This window comes from Vipera ursinii (genome assembly GCF_947247035.1).
Source record: "Vipera ursinii genome assembly, chromosome: 3".
Classification (NCBI taxonomy): domain Eukaryota; kingdom Metazoa; phylum Chordata; class Lepidosauria; order Squamata; family Viperidae; genus Vipera; species Vipera ursinii.
In genome coordinates this window covers 190349241-190377176 of record NC_139516.1, presented here as the reverse complement: position 1 = coordinate 190377176, position 27936 = coordinate 190349241, and the positions used below count along the sequence as shown (strand labels likewise).

At 40.2% G+C, this 27936-nt stretch overlaps 1 protein-coding gene across 1 annotated transcript; it reads left to right on the top strand.

The window, feature by feature from the left end:
- The first annotated feature begins 107 nt into the window (after positions 1-107).
- SNX31 (sorting nexin 31) lies at positions 108-27508 on the top strand. The gene is made up of 14 exons (XM_083358558.1): positions 108-234; positions 1950-2024; positions 4879-4993; positions 5601-5665; positions 10993-11103; positions 11878-11968; positions 12782-12869; positions 13777-13846; positions 14034-14126; positions 18550-18753; positions 21587-21685; positions 22554-22631; positions 25111-25167; positions 26390-27508. The coding sequence occupies exons 1-14, from the start codon at positions 169-171 to the stop codon at positions 26486-26488; spliced, it is 1311 nt and encodes a 436-aa protein (XP_083214684.1). The 5' UTR covers positions 108-168; the 3' UTR covers positions 26489-27508.
- Positions 27509-27936: the final 428 nt, after the last annotated feature.

Below are 27936 nucleotides of genomic sequence, written 5' to 3'. Positions count from 1 at the left end.
CTCCGCCTCGCTCCTCGCCTGCCCGGGGAGGGGTGTGTGTGTGTGTGTGTGTGTAGGCAACCGCGCCCCTCCTCCGTCACGTGTGGAGCAAACAAATCCTACCGCGGCCGCCCTGCTCCACCTCCTCGGCCCGGCCAGACGGCTCTCCTCCGGGCGGGCGGCAGCGCCATGAAGATGCACTTCAGCATCCCTCTCTCCGAAGAGCTGCTGGAGAAGTTTGGCGGCCGCTACGTGGTGGAGTAGCTTCCCTTGAACGGGGAGTCAGGGAGGGAGGCAGGGAAGGAAGGGTGGATCCCGACACGAGGGGAGGCGGGAAGGGCGAACTAACCCGGCAGCGCCAGACCTTGCCAGGTGCTCCGGCGCCAGCCAGGCTCTGCTCCTCGGGCGCTCCGCGGTCGATGCCCCCGCGGGCGGCGGGAACTGTGCCCTCGGCCTCCCCCCCCCCCAGCTGCCGAGAGCCCTTGTCGGGAAAAGGCGGAGGGAAGCGGAGTGCGGCGGGCGGGGAGGGACGGAGCGAGGCAGGGGGGCTGGCATCGGCAGGTGGATTTGATGGCCGACGATCCCGTGGAAATTGGGTTGGGTGGCTGGGTGGGTGGCTGGGTCGGAGGATCAACAGTTAGTTGGGCAGCGGCTGGCGGCCTGGAAGGGATTAAGACAGTCGCGGCCATCCGGAGAGTCAGCGCGCCCCACCCATCCCTGCAGCCCCGACAGGAAAGGAAGAAAGGAGAGCAAAGATGGTTCTGTGAGGCGGGAGCGCAGCCAGTGCCCGCGCCAAGGGCGGGCTGGGCGGCGTGGGAGCGTGGTTGCCGGGGGTAAAGACTTCCCTGAGCGGGAGAGCAGGGCTGGCGGGCTGGCCTGGAGGCGCGTTTCTGCGCCTGAGAGGAGAAGCGTCTGTGAGGGGCTTGAGAGGAAGGGAGGAAAGGGGAGACCAGAAAGAGCGGGGTGGGTGGGTGGAGAAAGGAAGGATAGTTTTGATTTGGTTTGACTTGCAACTTCACCAACTTGGCTGAGGAAATAACACGTAGAAACAAGTTTGTGACAGAAATTGGAAGGAACGCTCAAATAGGTACTAAAAATCACAACGGAAGTGTGGGAACAAAAAGAAAAAAAAAAGACAAGTGTTCTTGTGCTGCGCTTGTAACACTCCTTTCAGGTGATCTGTGAAAATTCACAAGCTTCCTTTTAATTTCCTTGACTGGGTGGGATATATTTTAACATTGATTTCTTTAGAATATTCCAGACTGAAGTAATGGATATCTTTTCTGGAATAGAACTACCGGTGGTCCCGCGTTTCTCAATCTTGGCAACTTAAAATATTGGGTGGGGAATTCTGGGAATTGAAGTCTGCCTGTCTTAAAAGTCATTGAAGTTGAGAAAGTCTGACCTAGTCTGAAGATCCAGTCCTCCTGAATTAAAAGATGGTCAAGCTGTACCAAATCTGTGCGCAAAGGTATTCATGGTGTGTGTGTGTGTGTGTATGAAATGTCAAGATGATAGCCACAATGATGCAATCAAAACTCCACTCTTTTGTTCACACCTAGTGTGGTTATGGCTGCCACTAAACTTGGGGCATGCCATGGCAGTGGCGTAGCGTGGGGGGTGCAGGGGGGGTTGGCCGCACCGGGCGCAACATCTGGGGGGCGCACTCGCACTCGCAGCTTTCTGCCCCTGCCTGGCTCACTCACTCTCTCTCACTGCAGTGCTGGCTGTGCGAATCCGATCTGAGCCGCCGGGTCGCCGCCCACTGTGGAGGGGTGTGTGCAAATTACTTGCCTTGCCCCGGGTGCTGACAACCCACCCTACGCCACTGTGCCAGGGTCACTTTTGGCCCACAGGAATGAGGTTCCTCTTTCTTGGCCAGTAAGAATGCAAGGTTGAACACGACTGATAGCAAGTGGTGAGTTCTGTTAACAATCTTGAAAGGATTTATTTAGTCACTGTATTTTCAGCTGTATTCTGTATATCTGGAGGGCTTCCTTTTCTGCAAGTTACGTTACAGTCAGTTGCACCGCTGGAATGAACAGGTAAGATGAAGAATTCATTCCCTTTTTTCCTCATCCAACCACTATTCTTGGGGTTTTTTTTAAATTGTCTGTCACCCACAAGAGGGATGGTGCTTTTATAACATTGATGATTGGTTTGTTTGCCTAGGCCCTAGGGTCATTGACACAGTTCAGGCTTAAATTTTGCAGCATGTTTGACATCTTTCTAGCTTTGTCCATAAAAGAAATGTTTACACATTAGCAGTTTATTGCTGCATGAAACTTTGTGTGTGTGCAGGGACATACACACATCAGTAGAGGCTCTCCGCTTTGCCTTTGGATAATATTCCCTTAGAGTATTTTCAGACCTGGGGCTTTCCATGAAAGAAGTGAGGACCATACATATCAAAGCTATGTTCAGAAAACAGGTCTTTAGTGTAAATAATACCAGTGTTATTGAACCTTTAATTATTCCAATGAAATTATGGAAGTAAGAATATCAGCTAGAGCAGGGGTGTCAAACTCAATTTCATTGAGGGCCGCATCAGCACTGCGGTTGCCCTCGGGGGTGGGTGGGTATGGCCAGGGTGGGCGTGGCCTACTGGGTGGGCGTGGCTAGAGTGTGTATGGCCTACTGGGTGGGCATGGCCAGCTCTACATTGTTCGCATCAAGGGTGCCTATGGGGGCCTGGGCAGGAGTGGGACAGATCTGAGGGTCTCTGGCAGAAGGAGGGTCTCAGGGCCAAGGCAGAGGGGGCTGTTCCCTCACTGTTTCCAGGATGGCTTCGCGGGCCACATGAAACCACTTCGCGGGCCGGATCTGGCCCCCGGGCCTTGTGTTTGACATGTCTGAGCTAGAGAAAGAAAAGTTTCTTTGTCCTTTCACCAAATTGTGTATCTGTGAAGCAGATCAAAAAAGTCAAAATTGCAGTTGTAAGAATGCAATGAAAGACCCATTTTCTTTTCATACAGTGAGCTACATGTAAAAAGGGCCCAGATTTCAGTTGTATGTTAATGGCCAATTTCTTGACTTTCTTGAACTTCTCCACTAGAGAATCTCTTAAAATTGAACAATTGTGCAAGGGAAAGAGAGAGAGAAGAATAAAGTGATATTATTCAATAAGTACACACAGTACTGATAGAGAATAACAGAGAATAACAGAGTTGGAAGGGACCTTGGAGGTCTTCTTGTCCAACCACCTGCTCAAGCAGCAAACTCTAAACCATTCCAGACAAGTGACTGTCCCGTCTCTTCTTAAAAGCTTCCAGTGATGGAGCACCTACAACTTCTGGAGGCAAGTCCTTCCACTGGTTAATTGCTCTCACTGTTAGGATTTTTTTTCTTAATTCTACAGTAGATTTTGCTTCTCTCCTTGATTAGTTTCCATTCATTGTTTCTTGTTTTGCTTTCTGGTGCTTTAGAAAATAGGTTGACACCCCCCCTCCTCTTTCTGGCAGCCCTTGAAATATGGGAACACTACTTAAACCACTACATGCATATAAGAACCATAGCAATATGGGTTTGCTCCAAAATTATTATTTTCCTAATAGAAAATAGTTTTACCTTTTTGTTTTACCTTTTGGTAAGTTTTAATTGCTGTATCTCATCCTGATAGTATTTGTTATTCTTTTTATAAACTGAGACTTTTCTTAAATCTTGCACTCAGTTTGATTTTATTCTGCCCAATTTAGGTTTCCAAAAATATCTATATACAGTATATTTTTATGTTGCCTATGTATAGTGTCACAAATAGTGATTTTTCTTTTATATAACTAATTATCTGCTGCATCATTGAAATATTTTATATCAGCAGATGATGTTTTCACAACATCAAATAGGTAGTGTCATTGAAAGCATTATAAACCTACTGGCCTCTCTTGCCAGGACATCAGATCAGATCTTAAAGACTTTAGAATTGTAACAGCCACTATGTAGGACAGACAGGTAGAAGACTAGCAAAGCACATCGATGTACACCAATTAGCAGTTAAGACACAATTAAAACTCCATAAATTCACAACACATGAACAGACAAAACCATAGTTTCCAATTGGAATCTGTAAAATTCAAGCTAAATCCAAAGTCCTGAGGAATTCTTGGAAACTTGACACGACAAAATCAATCATCAGTAGACACATAGAGAGAAGCTACTTTTGTACAATATTCAAGAGCAATAAAACTAAAAAGGAAACAGACCAGAACACATTCTCTCCAGCAATCAACACCCAGAGAATTAAAGGCAGGGATTAATGCCAAACAATCTATCAGAAAAAGAATACCCTAATCAAGTTAAAAAGAATACCCTAATCAAGGTATTACTCGTCCCAGCTTCTGCCAACCTAGCAGTTCGAAAGCATGTAAAAATGCAAGTAGAAAAATAGGGACCACTACAGTGGGAAGGTAACAGCGTTCTCTGCGCCTTTGGTGTTTAGTCATGCTGGCCACATGACCACAGAGACATCCTCGGACAAGCGCTGGCTCTTCGGCTTTGAAACGGAGATGAGCACCGGCCCCTAGAGTTGGAAACGACTAGCACGCATGTGCGGGGGAACCTTTACCTTTACCTTTAATCAAGGAATTAAGATGCCCACACCAACAGTCAGACCAAGCTGTAACCAGAGAGCAAATTCCACACTGATGTTGTTACCTAGTTGGGTAATGACTAGGTAATGACTCTACAAACAAGCAACCTAGTTTAGAGAGTATCAAGGACTGCACAATTCAACACTGAGTTGCATATATTCTCTTCTATCGGTAACATAAGAACAGGCCAATTCAGCTGTGTTATGAATGCCAATATCCTTGGGATATTGGGAATTTATTAATGCCCATCTTCAATAAATATTTGATGTTTGCTAACAGATTAGTACCATTTAAAGATTATTTATCTTTTCAGCTAAGACGAGTCTTTGGAAAAGGAATGCCTTCGTTTCCTCCAAAATTTTACCTTGCAATGACAAAGTCAATGGCTGATGAAAGGAGAACGCAGCTAGAACAATATCTACAGAATGGTATACCGAATACTACTTTGGGCAACTGATTTTTAATGAGCATTCAAGCAAATACTGAATTGTGCATGCTATGATTTCATAAACCTAGAAAGGGGTTGGAAGAAATTGTGCAGAAAAAGATGTTTTAGGTGACTTGGACTTTAAAGGAAATTTATCAGCAGATATAGAGGGCTGCATTTAGTGCAGTTCTTAAGGGTCAGGAATTCTGCACCAGATCCTTCCTACTGGAGCTCACTGGGTTTTTTGAACAGTCTTTCATGAGGTTTTGGGACTCTCAGAAAATGTTGTGGTTGAATGGGGAATCCAGTGATATTTGGAGTAGAAGTTCTAATCTCAGAAGAACCTGCAGTCTGGGAAAAAAAAACCCGCAGAGAATTCACCTTGTACAAGTATTCTAAACTGAATCTGATTTCTCGAGATTAAGCATTAATCTATAGGTAATGAAAGAAAACTATTTATGAAAATCTTAAACTTCCTTTGAGTTACAGTATATGCCTTTATCAAAACTTTATTTTATGTGAATTATACATACTTTTTCTCTGTGTCGATCATCTGTGGAATATTTTAAGATATATTTTCTATTCTATTGCAATTTCTTCTATTGCAGTTTCCGTTGACCCAAGTGTTACAAACAGCGATGTCTTTATTAGTTTCTTTAGGAAATTACAGCAGGTAAGTTTTTTTGTTTCAAAGACAGGTGGTAAGAGAAGGAGAGTTTCTTCTGCTCCTGTCCTTACAGACTAGAAGCTAGTTTGTTGTTACTGAGGTCTATAATAAAATATTTAAATATGGAGTACTGGTGTTCAGTATATCAGCCAGCCATTTTCTGTTCCTCTGTTCTTTTTGTCAGGCTTCTTGTCTCCACCCACAGCAACAGTCAGCCAGCATTTTGTGTGCATTAGTACACGTAGTCCTTAATTTATTACTGGTATTGATCCTGGAATTACATTAATAAATTGTGCTAATAAATAGTAATAAATTGTTAAGTGGGTCATCACGTGACTGACTTGATTTTGCTACATTTTTTTGCAGTGGTCATTAAATGAATCACCAGGGTCATCTGTGGTTGTTAAGTGAACCCATTATCTACAGTGGGCATTGTTTGAGAGAAACCAAATAAATGCTAGTTTCTGGCAAAAAATAATTAATACTAAGCTGTGGACATGCAACTGCAGGACACTGCATATGAACATAAGTGTGAGAAGGTTGCTGAGTGCTCAAGATATGATCACATGACGGGGGGCTGGGGAATTGAACTAATTTGAGTCATAAGTATGTTTTGGGGGTCAATCATAACTTCAGTTGCTAAGTAACCAATCGTAAATCAAGGACCATCTGTGTGTGCAGCTGTAAGCTGTTCTTAATTACTTTCTTCTATATACATGGCAGGTATTGAGTTCAAACTGCTTTATCTTTTGGAAGTTATTCTTAAAATTAACCATTTTAACCTTATTCCAGGCTAAAAATAGAGCTATACACTCAGCGGTAAATTTCTACTTTTAAAGCAGCTCAAACACAGGGATTTTAAAAATAAACACTAACACGTGAGGTTTTCAGTTTCTTAATGTTCTTTATTAGAACATACCATGTTTTTTTTTTCCTCTTGCATTTCTTGCATTGACCAGAGGAAGGTTTTGCTGTAAAAGACCTGATATCTTTTTGGTCCCTTAGGGAACAGCTTGAAAGCTTTATTAAAGTATGATAAGCTTCTTGAGATCTGGCATTAAATTAAAGTAAATATTTTGGACTTGTGGCAGGAAAAGAGGTGAGAGGTGTGTTGACGTAAAAATGTCAACATCTCCTTTATGTTACCAGAGCGGTGCCACTTACCACTTGATACATACTTGAAGGCATTGTTGTAGCATTCTTGTTTCTGATTTCTCCATGGCTGAGAAGTTGATAGAAGTGTGTCAACCTCTTTATGGGACATTCAGTAGTTTCTTTTCCAAGCAATAGAATCTGATGGAGGCCCCTGCTATATAAAACCATAAGCAGTGTCCTGCTGGATTGGACCCCCCTCTAGTCCAACACTCTGTTCTCTCAGAGTGGCCAAAAACTGAAAGTCCTCTAGTCTCCTACTGGTTGATCTTCAGAGGCCATCATACCAACCATCAAGGCTAATAGCCATTGATAACCATTACTTCCAAGAATTAGTCCAAGTCTCTCTCTCTCTCTCTCTCTCTCTCTCTCTCTCTTTTTTGGGGGGGGAAGCAGCCACACTGGTAGTCAGCAGCACAAGTCATAAATTCCAAAGTTTAATTACACATACACACATATACATATATCACCACCATTTTAGCCACTGTCTATCCACTACAGGATGAAGGCATCTTCCACATGTTTCCAACTTATATGGTCCTGAGCTTTCTTTTCCCAATTGGGCCTGCAATACTTGCTGAAAAAATATATATACATACTTACATACATGATATAGTTTTTTGCAGTGGTCATTAAATGAATCACCTTGGTGGAGCAGTGGGCTAATGCCTCCTTAAGTAACACCAGTTGCCTGCAATTAGTGCAGGTTCGCATCCCACCAGGCTCAAGGTTGACTCAGCCTCCCATCCTTCCGAGGTAGGTAAAATGAGGACCCAGATTGTTGGGGGCAATTAAGCTGACTTTGTAATAATGCCGCTTGGGATGTGTGTGAAAGCCCTAATAAGCAGGCATATACATAGAATGAAGGCTACTGCTAAGCTTGTAAGCCGCCCTGAGTCTTCGGAGAAGGGCGGGATATAAATGGAATTAATAAAATAAATAATAAATAAATAGTTATGCTGCTATGTTAGCTGATGCATCATTGGAATACCCAGTAGCTTTGCTAGTTACGTTTGGATGGTTTGCCAGTTTTCCCACTAAAATGAGATGATTCAAATGGGGCAGAGATTGTGCCAGTACAGAGGAAACACTTCTGCTCTTCTAGTGTGTAAATCACGTCCTATCAATGGTAGATCTTTAGAGTAAAGCCAATAGTGAAAATTTTAAAAGGCCTTCTGCCAGTGAGCTCTAGTTCATGTTTCTCTATCAGAGCCATAAAAACATAATATTGCCAATGTCTTTTCTTACACTACTGGTATAGTGACACTTAGTGACCAATCCAATTTATGACGCACCTCTCCAGAGCTATTTACAACCTGATTTCCAAGTTCTGAGAGACGCTTCCCCATCATGGTCACATTTTGAGTGCTTCCAATTGGCTAAAATGCATTCACTTAACGACCATGATATTTGCTTAATGACCCCTGCAAAAAAGGTAATCAAATCGGTCACGGTTACATGTGACCTTCTTAACAACTAATACGAGATTTACGACTGTAATTCCGGGCTGAATGTTTACACCTATTATGCATGCATGCAGAAAGTGTATACAACGCATTCTTCTCCCCTAATGTAGGAATCTTCTCCTATGGATGCTTATAGCTGGAACTCTTCATTTGTCAAAATAATTTTCCCCTTTTGTGCTTTCAAGAAGGGGCTGTCTGCACTCTTTGTAGATCCTCTGTAAATTTCTTCCTAAGAAAATATCTGTGTGCTTTGGTTTGCAGTGGTTTTCCTCTCTTCTGACTTGTGTGCTCCTTCCATATGAGTTGCGAAGCATAAAAGGACTGCCAACCTGTTATTTATTGCCTGTCACGTGGACATGTGGTTGGCATATCACTGGCATAATCTCTGATTAATGGGATCTGGCCAATTTTTCCTAGGGATATTGTCTTGCCACTTTCACATCATTTTCAACTGTTTCCCTTTAAAGTCTTGTACATTTGTAAATAATATAAGGATTGTTCCAATAGTTTAATGGGAGCCTTTGTTTCTCTTTTCCCCAGAGCACTACATCATAGGATTGCTCTATAAAATAAGCAGAGTAAGCATTCCTGATGCTATAATTAGTGACAGCACACTCAAATTGCTGGGCTATAATGAAAATGGCAAACAAATATTCTTATTCTATTGCAGTCTAACAAATAAAATTAAACTTTATGATTAGTCCTGGGAAATGGTCTGCAAATGATATAGCATTCAATATTGCTAACTTTTAATTAAGCAGTTGATGAATATCTCAAGTATTGTTTTAATTATCAAATTTGCCACATTATTTCCCAAAAGCTTTGGCCTAGACTTGTAATTTAACATTTGCATGTTTTCTCCTTGTGTGTTACTGAAATTGTGTGCCCTGCTAGAATATTATTTTCATTATGTCTTTTGGCTAATTGAAACTGATGTGGACTGATATAGGTTGTTGCTATTATTATGATTAGTCACACAGTCAATCAGATATTTAGACAGGATTTGGCACATTTGTCTACCTATCAAGTCCCTCCCAATGACCTGGGATAGGCAGATATTCTTGTTGGATGGTGTTAAAGGTATCGTTGCAGAATATATATTTTTTAAATTCCATTTAATTCCATCTCCGAAGACTCAGGGCAGCTTACAAGCTTAGCAGTAGCCTTCATTCTATGTATATGCCTGCTAATTATTACGGCTTTCACACACACCCCAAGCGGCATTATTACAAAGTCAGCTTAATTGCCCCCAACAATCTGGGTCCTCATTTTACCTACCTCGGAAGGATGGAAGGCTGAGTCAACCTTGAGCCTGGTGGGACGCGAACCTGCACTAATTGCAGGCAGCAGGTGTTACTTAAGGAGGCATTAGCCCACTGCTACACCAAGGCTCTTATATATAAGCTGTTACAAATAAAGCTGCCTCTTGCAATTGACTGATGGTGATTTTGTAATGCCAATGGTGTTTGACTGATGCTCCAGTTTTATTGCACCCAAGGTGCCTATTATTATTGGTACTGTTTTTGCTTTCTTTTGCCACTATTTGCAGGTCTCAGTATTTTGTGATTTTCTCCAGTTCTTTTTCTTCTATTCTGCTTTTTCCAGGCACATCTATATTCACTATGCAGACTTTTTTGTCTTTCTTATCAACAGTTGTTAGTCTGAAATGTTTGGCAGGTGCTTGTTTGTCATAATTCTAAAATCCTACAGCACTTTAGCTTCTTTGTTTTCTACTACTTTGTCCCCTCCCCCAGTTCTTCTTTGCAGTCAGATGGCATTTTCTGCAGATCTTCCCATGCATCATTATTGCTACTTTGTCATTGTCACGCTTTGTTTCTAGTCAGCCTGTGCAATCTTGCAGCAGCTAACTTGGCGGTCCAATGTTTCTTTGTTATAAATTTGATTTGCATGGCTGCCATGGCCACCCATCTCACTCTGGGCAGTTCACCACAGGTAAAAACAAACCAATAAAACCAATTTAAAAAATCAATATACAAACATAAAAACTGTCCATAGTCGATTTCAAAACAGAAAATCGTGATCAGCAGCAGAATTCCATCTACGTCAGCTCAGTACAGCCATTTTAAAGGCTTCCTACCATGGCTAGCCCTGCAGGCCCTTATCTTCAGGGTCTTCTTAAGCATTGGGAGGGTTGGGCTCAATTTTGGAGGAGGGGTTGTCATTTCACAGGGCAGATGCACAGCAGAAAAGACTCTCTTTCTGGCTCCACTAATGTAGGATACATTTCTGCATATCATTTTTTCAATAGGAAAGCTGATATATGGAACAATAATAAATTTTATCAAAGCATAAATGCCATTTGTACAACAATCCATAATTAATTTGAGATATATAGCATATTATATATGATAATATAATAATTATCAAATGAATGTAGTGGAAATGTTCTGATGTCCTAATATATTCTTTTGTAGGGTATTTTATAGATTGTCTAGAAACTTTATTAGCAACAAATTGATGAACAAGTTTATTACACCTTTTGTTCCCCTCTGTAAAATATCTAATTTTTGCCTGAACATTATAAATTCAGAAAAATGATTGGTTTCTTGGAAAAAGTGATATAAGCTTAATGATTCCTTTACCTTCCCCCTAGTCTACCACTAAAATACTTTTTCTTGAAATAAACCCATGTTTTCAGCATACTTATGAAACCACCCATCAATGCCTTCAACATTAAGCTTTCATGTCTTGCAGGAAACATTTAAAATCCAAACCCAACAAGCTTTTTTGGATGTTTATCTTCCTGATGGAAGGTATCTCAGGATTGATATTCAGACATCAGACACTGCTGAAAGAGTGCTAGAGGCAAGTAATATATACACATTGATCTGGCAGCATCTCATATGAAGTGTGTCCAAGCATAATTAGCAGCCTTCCCATTTTTGAAATATATTGTTACAGATGCCTCATAAAACAGCAAATGGGCTTACACATCACACAAAGTGAGGGTTTCTTAATTGTGGTTTATTGAATAAGCCATAAATTTTAAAACCCAGCCACTATGGTTTGCACAGCATACTCTGGAATTACTGTACAGAGCTATCTTCAGGATATGGTTTAAAAAGTAATACAAAAATGGGTGGAGTTTCAGTTGCATTGCTGTGGCCACCATCTTGTCTTTACAGACCATGGCCTGCAGACACCCATAGTGATTGAGTGTACAAACCATAGTGATTGAGTGCCAAGACACAAACCAACCCAAACTGGTTTAGAATTCAACTTATTTTCTCAGGCCAGGGTGTGCTGTGACTGCCTAAAGAGATAGGCCAGTCAACAAAGTGCTTATTTGTCATGACAATACTTGGTGTTTCACCAGAGCACTTGGGGAGGTTTTTTAAAAAATTTTTAAATTTACTTAAAATATTTTATCCCACTATCTGAAAAAGACTTGGGAGAAAAAAATATTTTGTATTCATACTTCCTGCAGGAGAGAATTTGTAAAGATACCTACACTCAGTCAGCAGAGGCAAGAGTTTCTCACTAATTTTTTTTAACAAAACAGCTATGGAACTTAAAATAGTTAATTTGAAAACTAACTCAACAGCTTAAGGAGAAAATGCATCTTTTGTTTTCCTCCAGGTGATATCATACAAGATTGAACTTTCTAGGGAGCTAATACAATACTTCAGCTTATTTCTTATTCAAGATCACAACAATGGACAAATATCCAGTAAGAAATCATTTGTGTAACACACATTACTTTCATGTTGCATGCCATCTGTATACAGACAGTCCTTACTTAATACCATAGCTGGTCACTTCGCAATCTTTCAAAGTTACAACAGACTCACCAATCCAGATTCAAAGAGCCAACATCCCCCCCCCACCCCTGTGGTCATGTAGTTGCATTTGAAGCCTTTGGTATAACTAGCTTGAATCTAGGGCAGTTTGCAGTATCTTGCAGTCACATGACCACAATTTACATTTTTTTAAGTGGCATCCATGTTCCAGAGAGTGGCAAACTGATTATGCTTAAGAAGCTCAACCTGCAAAAAGTTCATCTAGCATCTTTCAACCTACATATAGTGCAAAAAACAATTCAAATACATTCATTTTCCCTATCCCACCACACCGGCAGATGAAACAAACACACAGGGGATATGGAAAAACTCCAGGTTCCCTGCTCCCAATATAAAAACCTATTGCTAACATGGCTAGGAAGACACATTTGAAAGTAAATGGGGAAAGTCTGCTAATATCTTATAATCTCAACAGAAGAAGTGAATAAACAGGAAATAAACACATATATGAGCAAGGGAAAATCGTATTTAAGTTGCTCCTTGTTTCTTCCTATGATCAGCAGGTTTGCATAATTTATAAAAGTCACAAAAGTCAGCAACTTGCGGCACATACACAGAATATTTAGCACCACCGATCTTGTGTTTAATTAGCACTACATTTAGATATAAATGTATTTCTTTGTAATAGCATTAAAAAAATCAAAATGTTTTTTTCCCCTTCCTTCTTACCCATCCCCCTCCAGTGTTGAAAAAACTAGCAGAATTTGAACTTCCTTATGTGAGTCTTCGGAGTGCAAAAGAATCGGCTTGTAAGATTGGGATCAGAAAATGGTGAGCAGGAAGCAGAAGTGAAATTAGCAAGAAATATTTAAAAAATACCAGTGTGCTGGAGGGGAAAAATCATATGAGTTCCATGTATATTACAGCTTGTGGGATGGTAATTTGGCACTTTCCAAATGCATTGAAAGCGGTACATTCAAAATTCCCAAAGTTCAGAATTGTCCTATCAGTCAATATATCAGAAATATTATTGGACAGCATATCTGAAGTAGAAATCAAATCCAAATTGCCCATTAGAATCTAATTTCCACCCTATGTTTGTATTGTCCATTAAAGTCCATGGTTGAAAAATCTGCTAAAGACTCTGGTGGAGCCTTTTTCATAGGAATCAAAGAACACTGAAAAGATATGTGGCCAGTTACGCTTTTTTCTCCAGCACCTAATGGGTTTTTTCACTAATTCTGTAAACATAGTATCATAACTGAATATAGAATAGATTTATCTATTGAATATGCAATAGATCCATCAGTCTGATAAATAAAAACAAGAACAAAATAAGCTTCTTCTCCATGCGACTTATGCAGTGCTTTTTTTGTATAAGAAAAAGGTGCCGGAACTCACACGTGTCATACGCCTTGCCTACCCTACAAGGTTCCATCCAAAAAAGGTGCCGGAACTCCGTTCTGAGCGTTCTATGAGAAAAAAAGCCCTGGACTTATGTATATCTGTGGCACTTTTGGCACATAACATAAAGCCAAAACTACAAAATGATTTTAAGGAATATATCATACTACATGTAGTATCAAGCACGATCATAACATGCAATAAAAAGTGTGAACTGGTTGCTTAAATTCAGTTTTTTGTTTTTGTTTTTTACCTACAATATTTTGGTTACATTTCTCTTTGCATGTATGCCAGTGGTTTAATGGCTTCTCTTTCCTTGTACATTATTGGGCAGGTATATGGATCCTTCTTTAGATAAAGTGTTGATGGACTGTAGAACTTCGGTGAACTTACTTTACATGCAGGTATGCTTAAGAAGAAGCTTTTCTTTTTGAAAATTGCCAGGCAAATTTTGAGATGAAGTGACCTATGATTTATTTTATTTGTGAATTAACAGTTTTCAACTCTGTTCTGCTACTAGTCTACAGAAAGTAAACATATGTATTCTAGTCTAACATTTACTTGCTTATATGTTTTTTTTTTAAAAAAAAGGTTGTACAGGAGCTAGAGATGAATTGGGTCAAACCTAATGAGGAACAGAAGCAAAAGCTTCTAATGCTGCAAAAGGCACCAAATAAATTGAAGGTAACATGATTTTTAAATTATGATGGTCCTTTTCAGAATATATGTTATCATGCGAAGATACCAGAGAATGCATTCATGTTTAAAGGCTGCCCTTTTCCTTCAGTTTTATTTGAGGAAGAATATCAATCTCCTATCCATGTGGGTTTTTCAGATTTTTAAATATCAAATATAGCCATTTGGAAATGAAGATCAAAACCACCATGTTGTTGTTAGTTACGAAGTCATGTCCGACCCATCGTGACCCTATGGACAATGTTCCTCCAGGCCTTCCTGTCCTCTACCATCTTCTGGAGTCCATTTAAGCTCACACCTACTGCTTCAGTGACTCCATCCAGCCACCTCATTCTCTGTCGTCCCCTTCTTCTCTTGCCCTCAATCTTTCCCAGCATTAGGCTCTTCTCCAGTGAGTCCTTCCTTCTCATTAGGTGGCCAAAGTATTTGAGTTTTAGCTTCAGGATCTGGCCTTCTAAAGAGCAGTCAGGGTTGATCTCCTCTAGGACTGACCGGTTTGATCGCCTTGCAGTCCAAGGGACTCGCAGGAGTCTTCTCCAGCACCATAGTTCAAAGGCTTCAAAACCACCATGCTGAACCATTATTACCATAAGTGCTTACTTTATACTATAGGGAATTCCTAGAACTGCAGTCTGCAGATTTTAAAGTTTCCATGTTTGAAAAATACTGATTTAGAGGAAAGGCAATCAGGATTAAAACAAAGACATTAACAGTGATGGCATTCTGGGCTTGGCCTGTCCAAAATTCAGAAAATGCCTAACTTGACTATGCTGACATAGTCACCCCACTCCATAGTCACCCCACTCCACAAACAAAAGCAAAACAATTCTCAATCTTCCCCACATCTCAGGGGCTGTCACAAAGAGGAGGGACTCAAGCTATTCTCCAAAGCGTCCAAAGGCAGGACAAAAAGTAACGGATGGAAACTAATCAAGGAGAGAAGCAACCTAGAACTAAGGAGAAACTTCCTGACAGTTAGAACAATTAATCAGTGGAACAACATGCCTCCAGAAGCTGTGAATGCTCCAACACTGGAGGTTTTTAAGAAGAGACTGGATAGCCATTTGTCCGAAATGGTATAGGGTTTCCTGCCTGAGCAGGGGGTTGGACTAGATGACCTCCAAGGTCCCTTCCAACTTTATTATTATTATTATTATTATTATTATTATTATTATTATTATTATTATTATTATTATTATTATTATTACTATTACCTTGAACAGAGGTAGATTGTACCCTGCCCAGGCCTTGACCTCAGCCTTAGGGTCACCATTGCCACTCAAAAAGGCCACTTTGCATCATTCCCAGAGGCTCATGAACCTTGCCTCAACAGTCCAATGCTCCCCAGGATCTGCCACACACTACCGTACTTACCTTTGGGTGATATGCTTTTACTCTTGGTAGGCCCCTGTGGGACCTGGAGCACCTGAGACTGCTTCAGGTCCACAAAGCCTTGGTTTTTGAAACAGCTTTGTAGAATGATCTTCCATTGCCTCTGCAGCTTTTGTGAGGCTCTGGAGGCTGCGTGAGAGCATGGTCCTCTCCTGTAACTTCCAGAGGGCCTGGAGGCCAAGCAAGAGCACACCCCATTCTTGCACAACTCTTTCTGCAGTTTCTGAAAAACTGCTGTGATTCAGGGTCAGCCTGTGGGTTCGGCAGTTGGGTCGGACGACTCAGAGGAGGAGGGGGGTGTTGAAGAGCTTGCTGATGATGGCCTTGAGGCTCCGCAGAGCCCTCAGCCGGGCCCCTCCCACCTGGTCACGACGGAGACCCAGCTGTGTGAGCCTGACAGCGTGGATGAAGATGACCCACAGCTGGCCCTGTTCAAGGACGCCCGATGCAGGAGGCAGTCAATCAGGAGTAAACAGAGGAAGGCAATGGGGCACCTCGGAAGGAGGCAGAGAGAGGCCACGCCCTGAACTGTATTTAAGGGGAATGTGTGGGAGGGCTGGTTTGCTGAAGGCAACCGCTTGGATAGTTCCTGTTTCATAGCTCCTGTTTCATAGTTGGTGTCTTGTCTTGCTCTGTTTTATGTTAATAAATTTGGCAGGCTTTATTCCAGCCTCTTGCCATTTGTAAAGGGGTTGTCCCTGCTTTTGCTGCAGGGCCGGTAGCAGGCTGGTACAGAACAAAAACAAAAGATATCCTTTTGAGAACAGTTGTCAGGTTTTGGTGAAATCTGGCATGGCACCCAAAATATTGTGGCATGTCATAGGTTTGCCATCACTGGATTAACTTGTTCTTCTCATATCACAGCCCATGCAAGCTGCATGGAGAGGAAGCAGCCACTGAAAGCTATGGCTGTTTGCATCAAACCGTCGATGGCAGCCTTGGGAATGATGCTGATGATATTTATGGCTATGTTTACTACATTTCTAGGTCACCTCATTCTTGATTTCCCAACTAAGGCTTTTGTTCAGTAGAGTGAAATATTGTCGTGCAACAGCAGTTAGTATACTCATTGTAATATATAGCCATCCGCATTTTTGAAAGTGGATGCATAGATATTTGGTTTATAGAAGCTATGTATTTCTAAAACGTTACAGATAAAACTGCTGTTCTATGCAAATTATTTAACTATTCTCAGTTTAATTTTTTTTTTGCACGATTTAGCCAAGTTAAGTCCATATAACAAATATTACAATGAAGTTTACTAGGAAGGATGTTTCCATTTTATTTGTCAACTTAGCTGTAAATTATCAAACAGCCTTCTCTTATGGCAGTGGGATTTCCCCTTAATATCCCTACTGCCATATCCTGAATCCCCCATAGTTCCAGTGAAGTTGAGTGATTCGTTCTTCTGTTATTGAAACCCCACCAGATTCTTCCCCTCTCTTTCAGAGGTAATTAAACTGAAGACTTGTAAAAGATACTCAGCGTGCAAATGCTTTTCTGTGAAGCTTCCTCAAATTGCAGATGATCTGAAAACTGAAAAGGGCTACTTAAGAAAACACACACATTCTTTGGGGTTGGAATAATTAGGGTATATTTGGTATAATTGGATTCGCGTTTGGAAGCCGAGTTTTGTTTTCTTCTTGCAACTGGAATTTATATATACATACAGGGGTCTGGGCCAGGACTGCATTTAATTATATTGAAAGGATAGCTAGACTTTCATCCGTCTTTACATCAGTGCCTTGATGTTCATAATTTATTTATAATTCACTCCCCCACACAAATAAGCAAATGTATTCACTGAAATTTATGAGCATCTTTCCACTTTTTTTTCTAATCGCAAGAAAGAGGAAATTGCAACTTACAAGAAATAAATTAGTGCAGAATGTAGAATGTATTCAAACCATTCCTTTTTGATGTCTATTAAGTTTTATAAAATGCCTAGGCGGCAACCTTGGGTTCTTTTATGACTCGTGGACTTCAACTCCCAGAATTCCTGAGAAAGCTATGCTAGCTCAGGAATTCTGGGAGTTGAAGTCCACGAGTCATAAAAGAGCCAAGGTTGCCTACCCCTAGCCTAGGCTAATAATTAAAATTAGAAATTATTACATAAAAATGGGAATAGATTCCAATCTGTTGAAAGCATTGCCTTTTGGTCTTTGCTTTTATGGTAGCACCAGCTGGATTGGTTTTGTGTGTCATTGTCATGTCCTTGTTTTTGGAAGAGATGCAAAGTTATTTGTGCAGAAAGAGGCAGAGGACAAGGTTGCCAGCAGGAGGATGGCTCCTGTGCAAAGATTGGGGTTTTCCCTTACTTTGTCTTGTACCAAACTTTCTTTGGCCCAGGTGAATCCCGCCTTCTGATCAGCTTCAGTTCCCTATTCATGCTGTTTGAAATAGTGGTATTCTTCCAATCTGTTTCCTGGTATATACTTAAAAAAGCAAATGCTATAAAACATGAAAGAGAAGCAGAACTTATATTCTAGCTCATCCTAGACTGGAACTACAGTTTTGGAAGAACTAGGGTGTAGATATACCCAGCAAGTTTATAGATTGCAATTCGTGTAAGAAAATAAGATGTATTTTTTAGAGCTTTATAGAAGATGTGGGTGAATTTTGGATATTTAAAACTATCCCCCATGATAACTATAGTTTGGTATAAACTATAGTTTGTAACTCTTGAGGAGAATCTAAGAGTTTTTCAGCATCTGAAGATGTAGAACAGGAATGTCTGATGCAAGTTACCTACCCAGAGAATTAAATATATACTGGTGCGCTGCTCCTGGAATGCACATTTTTCTCATCAATTAAACATTCCATATAACTTTTGGCATTTGTATTTTCACTGAATCCCTGCACTGAATCCCATATTCCAGTTAGCTGACACTTGGTCATATTGTGAGATAACAAAGGACTTTGGAGCCATCTAGATCCCTGTGAAGTTGGTTGCGTTGGACACTTCTACAGATGTTATGTGTAACCTACTGCTCTCCTCTACCTGCTGTTTCTCTTGCAGTTTTTAGAGCTGGTTCGAGAGATCCAGCATTATGGATATATACAACTTGCTCCTTGTTCCTGTGACTACCCTGAAGTTGGTTGTACTGCCACTATTCATGTGGGAAATAATGAGATTAGCTGCTGCATAAAGTTGCCTAGCAATCAGATCAAAGAGGTCAATTTCAAGATCAACAGGATAAGGTGCTGGCAGGTCACATTTCTTGTAAGTACCATGCTGAACTATTGATTGCTGCTGCTGCTGTACCTCCAGAAGTCCTGTTATGTGCATTAATATTCTTACTTTATATAAATAGGACTGTGAACAAGAACACACAGCCCATACGTAGATTCTCTGTGTGTATTTGCTATATCCTGAACATCTGGTAAGAAGCTATTTATGCAATCACTGTATGTCATCACTGATCATATATTAATTAGGACATTCTTCTCCAAATTCATGTTCTCCATTTGTGTTGAAATTGCAACTCTCAGAATTCCTCTCAGCCACGTAGGCTGGAATTTTTGGAATTGTATTTCAAACATATTGAGACTACAAAATTGGGGAAGACTATTAGGAAATGCACTTTATAACCCAGGCCCCTAATGATCCCTAAGAGACTAATGTAACCTTTGAGCTACCTGTTGGCACTGGCTAGGCTCCATCTGATTTTTTAAAAATTATTTCTCCCCCCCCCCCCAAATAAATAAATAAATAAATAAATGGGAAACTGGCAAATGGCTATCCTCAAGTATCTTTATTTCCAAGAATGTGGGTGGGCCCTGCCTATACTTAGACGTAGACTTTCTAGACTTAGAAATAAAAGTCAAGATAAAAGGGATTCAGCTCTCTGCTTGTTTGGGAACATGCACAATGGCCCTGAAAAGGCAGAGGTAAGCTGAAGTACTAGAGCAGACATGTCAAACACAAGGCCCGGGGGCCGGATCCGGCCCGCGAAGTGGTCTCATGCGGCCCGCGAAGCCATCCTGGAAAAAGTGAGGGAATGGCCCCCACTGCCTTGGCCCTGGCCCAGAGACCCTCCTCTTGCCAGAGACCCTCAGATCTGCCCCACTCCTGCCCAGGCCCCCATAGGCACCCTTGATGCGAACGATGTAGAGCTGGCCACGCCCACCCAGTAGGCCATACGCACTTTAGCCACGCCCACCCAGTAGGCCACACCCACCCCGGCCACACCCACCCGGCCCCCTGAGGGCAACCGCAATGCTGATGCGGCCCTCAATAAAATTGAGTTTGACACCCCTGTACTAGAGGTCAGAGGATGTGGCAAGGAACCACTTCATCAGCTTGTTTTCAGAGGCCAGCCGTTTGTAACATGCACTCAAAATGCCAACATAAGCACTGATACCAAAATGTTTTGAAACCCTGTGGTATAGGCTGAAAAGAGAAGAAAAATAAACAGGGGTTAGAACCATTTTAGTAGTTATGCCTACTTCTCCATTAGCAGAATATGATGCAAATATGAGATTGAGATCTTTCTCCCAAGTGTTCTTTCTTCTTCTTCTGAGTAGTCCTATAAGGACTCAGCTTCAGATTATAAGCTTCAAAAATCTACTATGATTTCTGGTACTCACAAGAGCTGGTATTGCTTGAAACACATCAAACATCTGAATGGCAAGCATAAAGCATCCCTGGGCTATACAGGTATCCCCAACTTACAGTCATTTGTTTAATGACTATTCAAAGTTTCAGTGGCACTGAAAAAAGTGACTTACAACTGGTCCTCGCACTTAAAACCGTCGTAGCATCCCTACGGTCATGTGATCAAAAATCGGGCACTTGGAAACTAACATACATTTACAAAAATTGCGGTGTCCCAAGATCATGGGATCATTATGGGCAACCTTCCCAACCCCCTTCCAACCAGCAAAGTCAATGGGGAAAGCTGGATTTGCTTAATGAGCACGATTCACTTAACAAATGCAGTAATTCATTTAACAACCATGCCAAAAAAAAAATAAATCACAAAATCAGGTATGACTCACTGCATAACCATCTTGCTTAGTAATTGAAATTCTGGTCCCAATCGTGGTCCTAAGTTGAGGACTACGTATATTCCAAAAAAGCTAGAGCAGATATAGTGAAATCTCCAGCCCACAAACCAGGTCTCCATCTGGCTCATGAATGCTTCCAAGGAAACCTCCTTCCCTTCCTCAAAATTCCACCTGCAGGGCAGCAGAAAATCAGCGCCTGCAAGTCTCTGCAGAAGAAACTCCCAGAGGCCAAATTAGAGTGATTGGCCCTTGCCTTTTTTTTTTTTAATACAGATAGAAAAAGATTCCCAGGAAAGCATTAACAGTCTATCTATTGTTGCTGGCTGGAAGAATCTGCCCTTTATCTTGCCCTTATTTTTTTTACAAAGGCCTCCTCATTAATGTGGTGATCTAATCATAGCCCAAGAAAAAGACAGTGAGCAACTTAGAATCCCATCAATTAATCATGATTTTAAACTGTTGGCTATACATGCATGTCTATATATTTTATAAAAGGGTATGAAAAAGGACATTTCATTTTTTCAAAATTTTGCAGTTTATCCTCATTCTTTAAAACGTGTGCAGGGTGAATCCTTGATAGAATCTTGTAGTATCTATCATAAGCCTCTGAGCCAGGAAGAATTTTTTCTGATATTTTATTCAAACTTGGGGCTGCCCGGTGATGGAAGGTAAATCTGGACTCTGCGAAATGGGAACATGATCCCTCCAGTTGGTTCCTTCCAAAATATTCCTGCTAAATTCAAGAAAGGACATTTTTCAGGATCACAATGCCCAGGTTTTAAGAGTCTGCAAATACTGAATTTAAATGCTTATGAGCTGCTTTCTTTTATTATTATGCTCTCCATTTTCTATCTGACATCTTAACATTATATATCTTAGTTGTTCTACACAGCATACGAAGCCAGGTCCTTGTTCTTTTTTCCTGCCTTGGCAGAAGTGATTTTTCTCTATAAAAAGAATCAGAGTCTAGATGGGAGAATTTAGGATATACTGTTGTTATATGGCTTTTATTGTTCTTGTTATTCTTTTCCAATTTGACTATTCAGGGATCAGTTTTAGGCCACGGACTTGATCAATTCTTGGAACTCAGAATTGAGTACAATGAATCCGATAAGTGGAGATGGATTGTCTTCAATACAAAGCAGGTTTGTTTGGGTTCATATAAAAGATTATATTATATGGCTCCATAAATATCAGGGTTACTAATCTTTTCCAGCCCAGGTACACATTCCTGTTAATATTGATCCAAATAAGGTTTCAGCAAATCCTCTTTCCTAAATAACTAAATATTTTACAAACAAAAATATATATTTTGCCTCCGAGTTACATCTCTTCCCCCTTTCCCTAACTGGTTACAAGAGACAGGGTCTCAGGATAGGTTTGGTAGGGTTTATTTCATATGGTTATTTAATAAATTGGAGGGGAAAAAATAACATACGGTGTCTCATTTAGGAACCAATCCAGAATATGTAAACATCAGTTGGGATTTTTTTAAAGAATGTTTTTGATTAATAAACATTTTTTCTCCAAATAATTACCTATGGATTGAAATGATCATATTACTGATGAACTGGAGGAGTAAGACATCCGTTCATTGAAAAGAGAGCTATGTGGAGAACAGGTGAATGTGCAGTGCCTTTATCTGGGAAGAGATGCTTGCCCAGTAAATGAAAGAATATCATCTAAATAGGCTTTTATTTCTTTTCTTCCTTACGTATTTAATTTCCTGGAAAATCTATCCTGCTCTCTCTCTCTCCTGAGTTTTTGGATTTTGGCTTTTTTGTGCTGCATAGATAGGAGGGAAGATTGCTTTTAATTGTAGTTGGCAACTCTTGGTTCACAAGTTAGAAAGCTGGGTGTTCCACTTTTTTTAATAATGTTTATCATTTGAAGAGGTGTGTTTTCAATTCACCACCACCTTCAAGTAAATCGCATGCCGAGACTAATATAAACTATAAAAAGGAATTCAGTAAAAAAAAGACTTTTAATGAAAACTTAATTTCATCTTTGTAGGCATTTCTTCTAAGCAGTTGCTTAAAAAAAATAATATCAGAGCAGCTGATGACAACAACCAAGAATGATCAAGAGATGGTGAGCAAAGTTGATAATCTAATTTCACTGAACATCTATGTTAAGTTGTTGTTGGCAGTATCTTTGTAATGCAGTACGATGACCTACTGTGGGTATATCAGTGATTTTCTTGTGGCTTTCTTGCCACAACATTCTGTTTTTCTAAGAGGAAGATTCAGTAAAAAGGGGCATCTCCACATGCGGATTTTGAGCTTGTTCCAAATGTGCTCTGAACTTGTGTGATTATAAAGTGTTGAATTCTTTCATGGCCTGAGGTGATATTTTCCTGGCTCTGTGTTGATTATTAGATATCGGAGCAAAGCTGGCATTCTCTCTCCAATGCTATGGCTTCTGGTTGGCTCTCTTCCCATTAACAGGATCCCATCACCTATTTTCTCCTCATTCTCTCCTCAGAATTATTAAGTTCCCCTTTTGTTCTCTGCTTTTCAGAATCCATGAGTGCTCAGCTCCCTTTTGGTAAAACGTGGCAGTAGGAGAGAAGTAATAATGCCGCAGTGTAGTAAATCCTGGGTGGGGTGGGAGGGCAGGCGGCCTTTCTTTTACAAGCCCTGTGGTTCATGTTGTCATATCAGGTGCCGTGTGCCAGTCACTGAAGGCTCCTTGCTTCAGCTTCTAGGCTCAGGGCCTGAGTCTTCTGGTGTCGCACCTGGCTGGTTTTCTGGCTGACATTCAACACCCCTCCCCCTCCCCCACTCCCATTTGCTGAGACAGTTTCCCTCAGTCCAGCTGACTACAAGGAGAAAATGGTTGCTTTGTTAGAAGGGGAAAACATGGCAAATTGTATTAATTGCATTTTGTTAATTTATTTGGCTTGGTACGGTCCTCTTCTTTGTTCTAGCTCAACCCTTTTTAAAATGTGGTCCTGATATGCTTGTGAAGCCTCCCCCCCATACCTCATGGTATAAAGAATGTTGTATCGTCTTGCGTAAGATTTTTTTTAACTCAAATTAATTTCAGAACTTTTCTGACCCTTAGCATAACCATCTTCTATCTGGTAGTAACAAAATGAAAGCAAAATTTAAAAAAAAGATTACGTACACTTTTCCTTAATTGGTACATAAACGCTGTTGCTGTAAAAAGTTCTTATGGCAACGATAGTTGCTACCAGTATGAAAGCATCCTTTACAGTTACTTCTCCAATCCTATTCGGTTAAAGGCAGCATATAACTGTCCAGATAATTCATGCACTATTGAACCGTTAGGGGAAATAAATCCTACCGTTCAGTTAGAATCACTTTTCCTGTAAATTATTTCTATTATATCTGTCTTCTAGAACAGTGTTTCTGAACTTTTTTCTCCACATGGCCCCCTTCCAACTTCATTTCTCTTCTGCGCCACCGCCCACCCCCGGTCTTGGTCCCATTACCAGTAAAAAAGATTAACACTTACCAATTTGGCTTGAAAATAGAATACATGTATATTCTATTCTGACAGTATTCGCAGTATAATACATTTTGCCTTTAGCTGATCCCTTTGGCACATGACATGGCCCCAGTTACATGATTTACACCTGTGGCCACCTTGAAATATCCAAGGCCCTCAGGTAGCCATATGGCCACCAGCTAAGAACCACTACTCTAGAGTAATGTATCTGAACCTCAGCATCTTTAAGATATATGTACTTCAACTCCTAGCCAGCATCCACTCATCTTAAAGTTCCTGATACTGAAAAACAGTATTTTAGAAGGATGTAAAATAGATCTTAGGGACGCGATAGCTCAGTGGGTTAGGACGCTGAGCTTGTCGATCAGAAGGTTGGCAGTTTGGCGGGTCAAATCCCGAGTGCCGCGTAACAGAGTGAGCGCCTGTTACTCATCCCAGCTTCTGCCAACCTAGCAGTTCAAAAACATGTAAAAATGCAAGTAGAAAAATAGGGACCACTACGGTGGGAAGGTAACAGCGTTCCGTGAGCCTTTGGCACTAGTCATGCCGGCCACATGACCACGGAGACGTCCTCAGACAAGCGCTGGCTCTTCGGCTTTGAAACGGAGATGAGCACTGGCCCCTAGAGTCGGAAATGACTAGCATGCATGTTCGGGGGAATCTTTACCTTTACCTTTACCTTTAAAATAGATCTTGACCTTCTATATAGCATCTTTTCAAATATTTGTCACTGCTAGAACATCTGTTTTTAATTTCTTTCTCAAAAACATTCTTAGCTCCTTCATTTCTGATTAGAGACTAAAACAAAGTCCTCTGGTCATTTTCATTCCCCTGCTCAGACCCTATTTTAATTTCTCTAAAACTGGAATGATGCAGAAAACTGGACATAGTATTCAAGGTGGGGTCTGGCCAAAGCAGTCATCATCATCATCATCATCATCATCATCATCATCATCATCATCATCATCATCTTCATCTTCATCATCATCATCATCATCATCAACTCAGGTCAAGGAAATAAACTTGATGTAACATTCTGACTACCTTCCTTTTTGTGTAATGTCTTTTTTCTTTCTCATTTAACCTATCTATTTAGCAGATTGAGCATCCAGAATTAGATACAGCTAAGAAAGTAAGCATCCTCCCAAGTCAGGTTTGTAAATTAAATTACATAATTTGGGTGGAAAAAAGACTCAGTTGAGTAGGGGGCATCTGAGATGACAATTATGTTTGGAAGTTTAAAGCTTTTAATGAACCTCATTATCAATTGTTCACCGCCCTGAGTCCTTCGGGAGAAGGGCAATATACAAATAAAATTAATAATAATAATAATAATAATAATAATAATAATAATAATAATAATAATAATAATAATAATAATAACAACAACAACAATAATAAATTGCATCAATCCATGGCTAGATTTGATCATAGTTAGTTTAATAAATCACTTGCTGGATTCATATATAAGTCACAAATCACAGTCCATATAAACCTAGCCATTGTATTCCTATTTTTTCTGATGAGAATGTCTTAAAGCAAATATGGATATCCCGGTTTTAGCAGTTTTTAGCCAAGCAAATCTCAGGAGACCTCAATATTCCTGTTGGGCAGATTATTAACCATGGGCAAACCATGGAGAACAAGTCATCATTTCTTGTCTTAATATGGATTGCTGGTTGAGAATAGTAAGAGAACTCTTTACCATGGCTATTAGCAGTGGTGATTCAGCTGTCTTCCCAAGAGTCAGAGGGTTTAATGCAACAGAGAGGGAACACATTTAATTAAAGTATGTATGTGACTGTGAGGGAATGGGAACACTGAAAAGTAGCCTATTGCAAATCATAATCCACTGGGCAGCCACAAATATTCTGTGGACAGCAGTACAATCCCCAAACTTAAAATATTTACCTTGCAGGATTATTGCAAATGGTCTGTGGGACTTTATTGCTAATAAAATGTAATGGCTGAATTTATTAGGGCATTTCCTGATTAAAATCAAACAACTGCTTCAAACTTCTGATAGCATCACAAGATTTTGTTCCTCATCTACAATTTTTTCTTCTTTAGCTCATAATTGCTAAAAGGGGATACTATTTGAAGCACAACAACAAATACACTGTATGGTTAATCGGATATGAATTATCTTTTTAGTATAAGATGATATTGTTTGCTGTGCTTAAATTCACTTGCTGCAGTGATAGCCATATAGCATTTGCTAGATCAGATCCCTGAAAATTCTTTTTTTCCCTTTGTTATGATTTAAACATAAGCTCAGTGTGTAATTCTTTCTCTTAACCATAAATTTGGTAGCACTATTTTTCTTCCCAATGCCTTTATTTTGATTTATGTATCATATTTTTTATTCTCTACAGATATTTCATTCTGGTTTTAAGTCAAGAAAATGGCTACAGAGTAGTAGATCAAATGAAGATGACTGTGTATTTGAGAAGATAAGCGAAGAAGATTTGTGATTGACACTGATACAAAGAATATTCCTTCTTGCTGGTTTTGAAATATCACTTAGCCAGGATCCTTAATAGCAACCTGCATCATTTAGGGACCCAGCCATTACAGGTAGTCCTTGACTTGTGACAATTGAGCCCAAACTTTATGCTGCTAAGTGAGACATTTGTTAAGTGACTTTTGCCCCATTTATGACCTTTCCTGCCACAGTTGTTAAGTGAATCACTGCAGTTGTTAAGTTAGTAACATGGTTGTTCAGTGAATCTGACTTTCCCACTGACTTTGCTTTCAGAACCCCACAAAATGTGACCCCAGGACACTGCAACCACATAAATGAGTCAGCTGCCAAGTGTCTGAATTTTTGATCATATGATCATGGGGATACTGCAATGGTCATAAGTGTAAAAAATGGTCAGAAGTCACATTTTTCAGTGTCGTTGTAACTTTGAACTGTCACTAAATTGTTGTAAGTTGAGGACTACCTGTACTATGTCAAAATTACAAGAGGACAGGTTCTATATTGTTTTAATAACAGTTGATGCAACATAAGATGCAATGGTCCTCAAGCACTGGGAATCCTGCTATAGACAATTTGCTATAGCTAGATTTGTAAATATTTTACCCACGCATTTGTTTTTGTATTTTTTAAAAAAGCCTTTAAAATGAGAAATAGACATATTATTTCTTGGCCCCAAATAACACCTTCCATTCCCTGAAACTGTCAGACAAAATGTACTTAATGTTTGGGCAACCAAATCCTCATTATTGTCCTTTTGGGATACAAACTTTCCCAGATGCTTTAATCAGATGATAAATTATGCAGTGCACTGAATGATAGCAAGAATGTCCTATGTAGAAAGTATAGTGTCTCAAAATCTCCTATTGGAACCCACTTTATACAGGCTGAAAATGTATTTGTAGGACATTTTTACAGTCCTATAATTTCATGTAGGAATTCTTCATTGAAAAATCTACATGTTTGATTACTCTTCCCCCTTTTCCTTCTTTGTACTGATAAGTGAAATAAACTGCCCTTTGGACTACTGGAATTATTCCAATGCATTACAGTATTAGTAGTAGTATTTTTGTGAAGAGTTTTAAAATAGTAATATGGGAGGCACAGTCTGATAAATAGTCTGAAAATGTAAAATAGTGGTTGCATTTTTTTAAAGAAACACATTTCTAATTTGCTGAATGCAATGTGTCTTAAGAAAATCTATTGCATTGTCTTCCAAAGTGGAAAACCTTAGAACAGCAGTCCCAAACCATTCCAGCTTGGCAGACTGGTGGGGAGGGGGGTAGGAGAGAGGATGGTTTTGTGTGAGTGGTAAGTGCATGCATCAGCGCATGCAACTTCATTTGCACAAGCAGCTGGCACGTGCACCCACCACTCACACAAATGGAGCTGCACACACATGCTAACCTGCCACTTGCACAGCCTGGTTCTGAATGGGCC

Excerpts from the sequence above, each read along its gene's own strand:
- SNX31 (XM_083358558.1), top strand. The coding sequence starts at position 169 with ATGAAGATGCACTTCAGCATCCCTCTCTCCGAAGAGCTGCTGGAGAAG. Across the intron at positions 4,994-5,600 it reads AGAACAATATCTACAGAATG|TTTCCGTTGACCCAAGTGTT; the intron begins GTATACCGAATA and ends CTTCTATTGCAG. Across the intron at positions 22,632-25,110 it reads CCAAGAATGATCAAGAGATG|CAGATTGAGCATCCAGAATT; the intron begins GTGAGCAAAGTT and ends CTATCTATTTAG.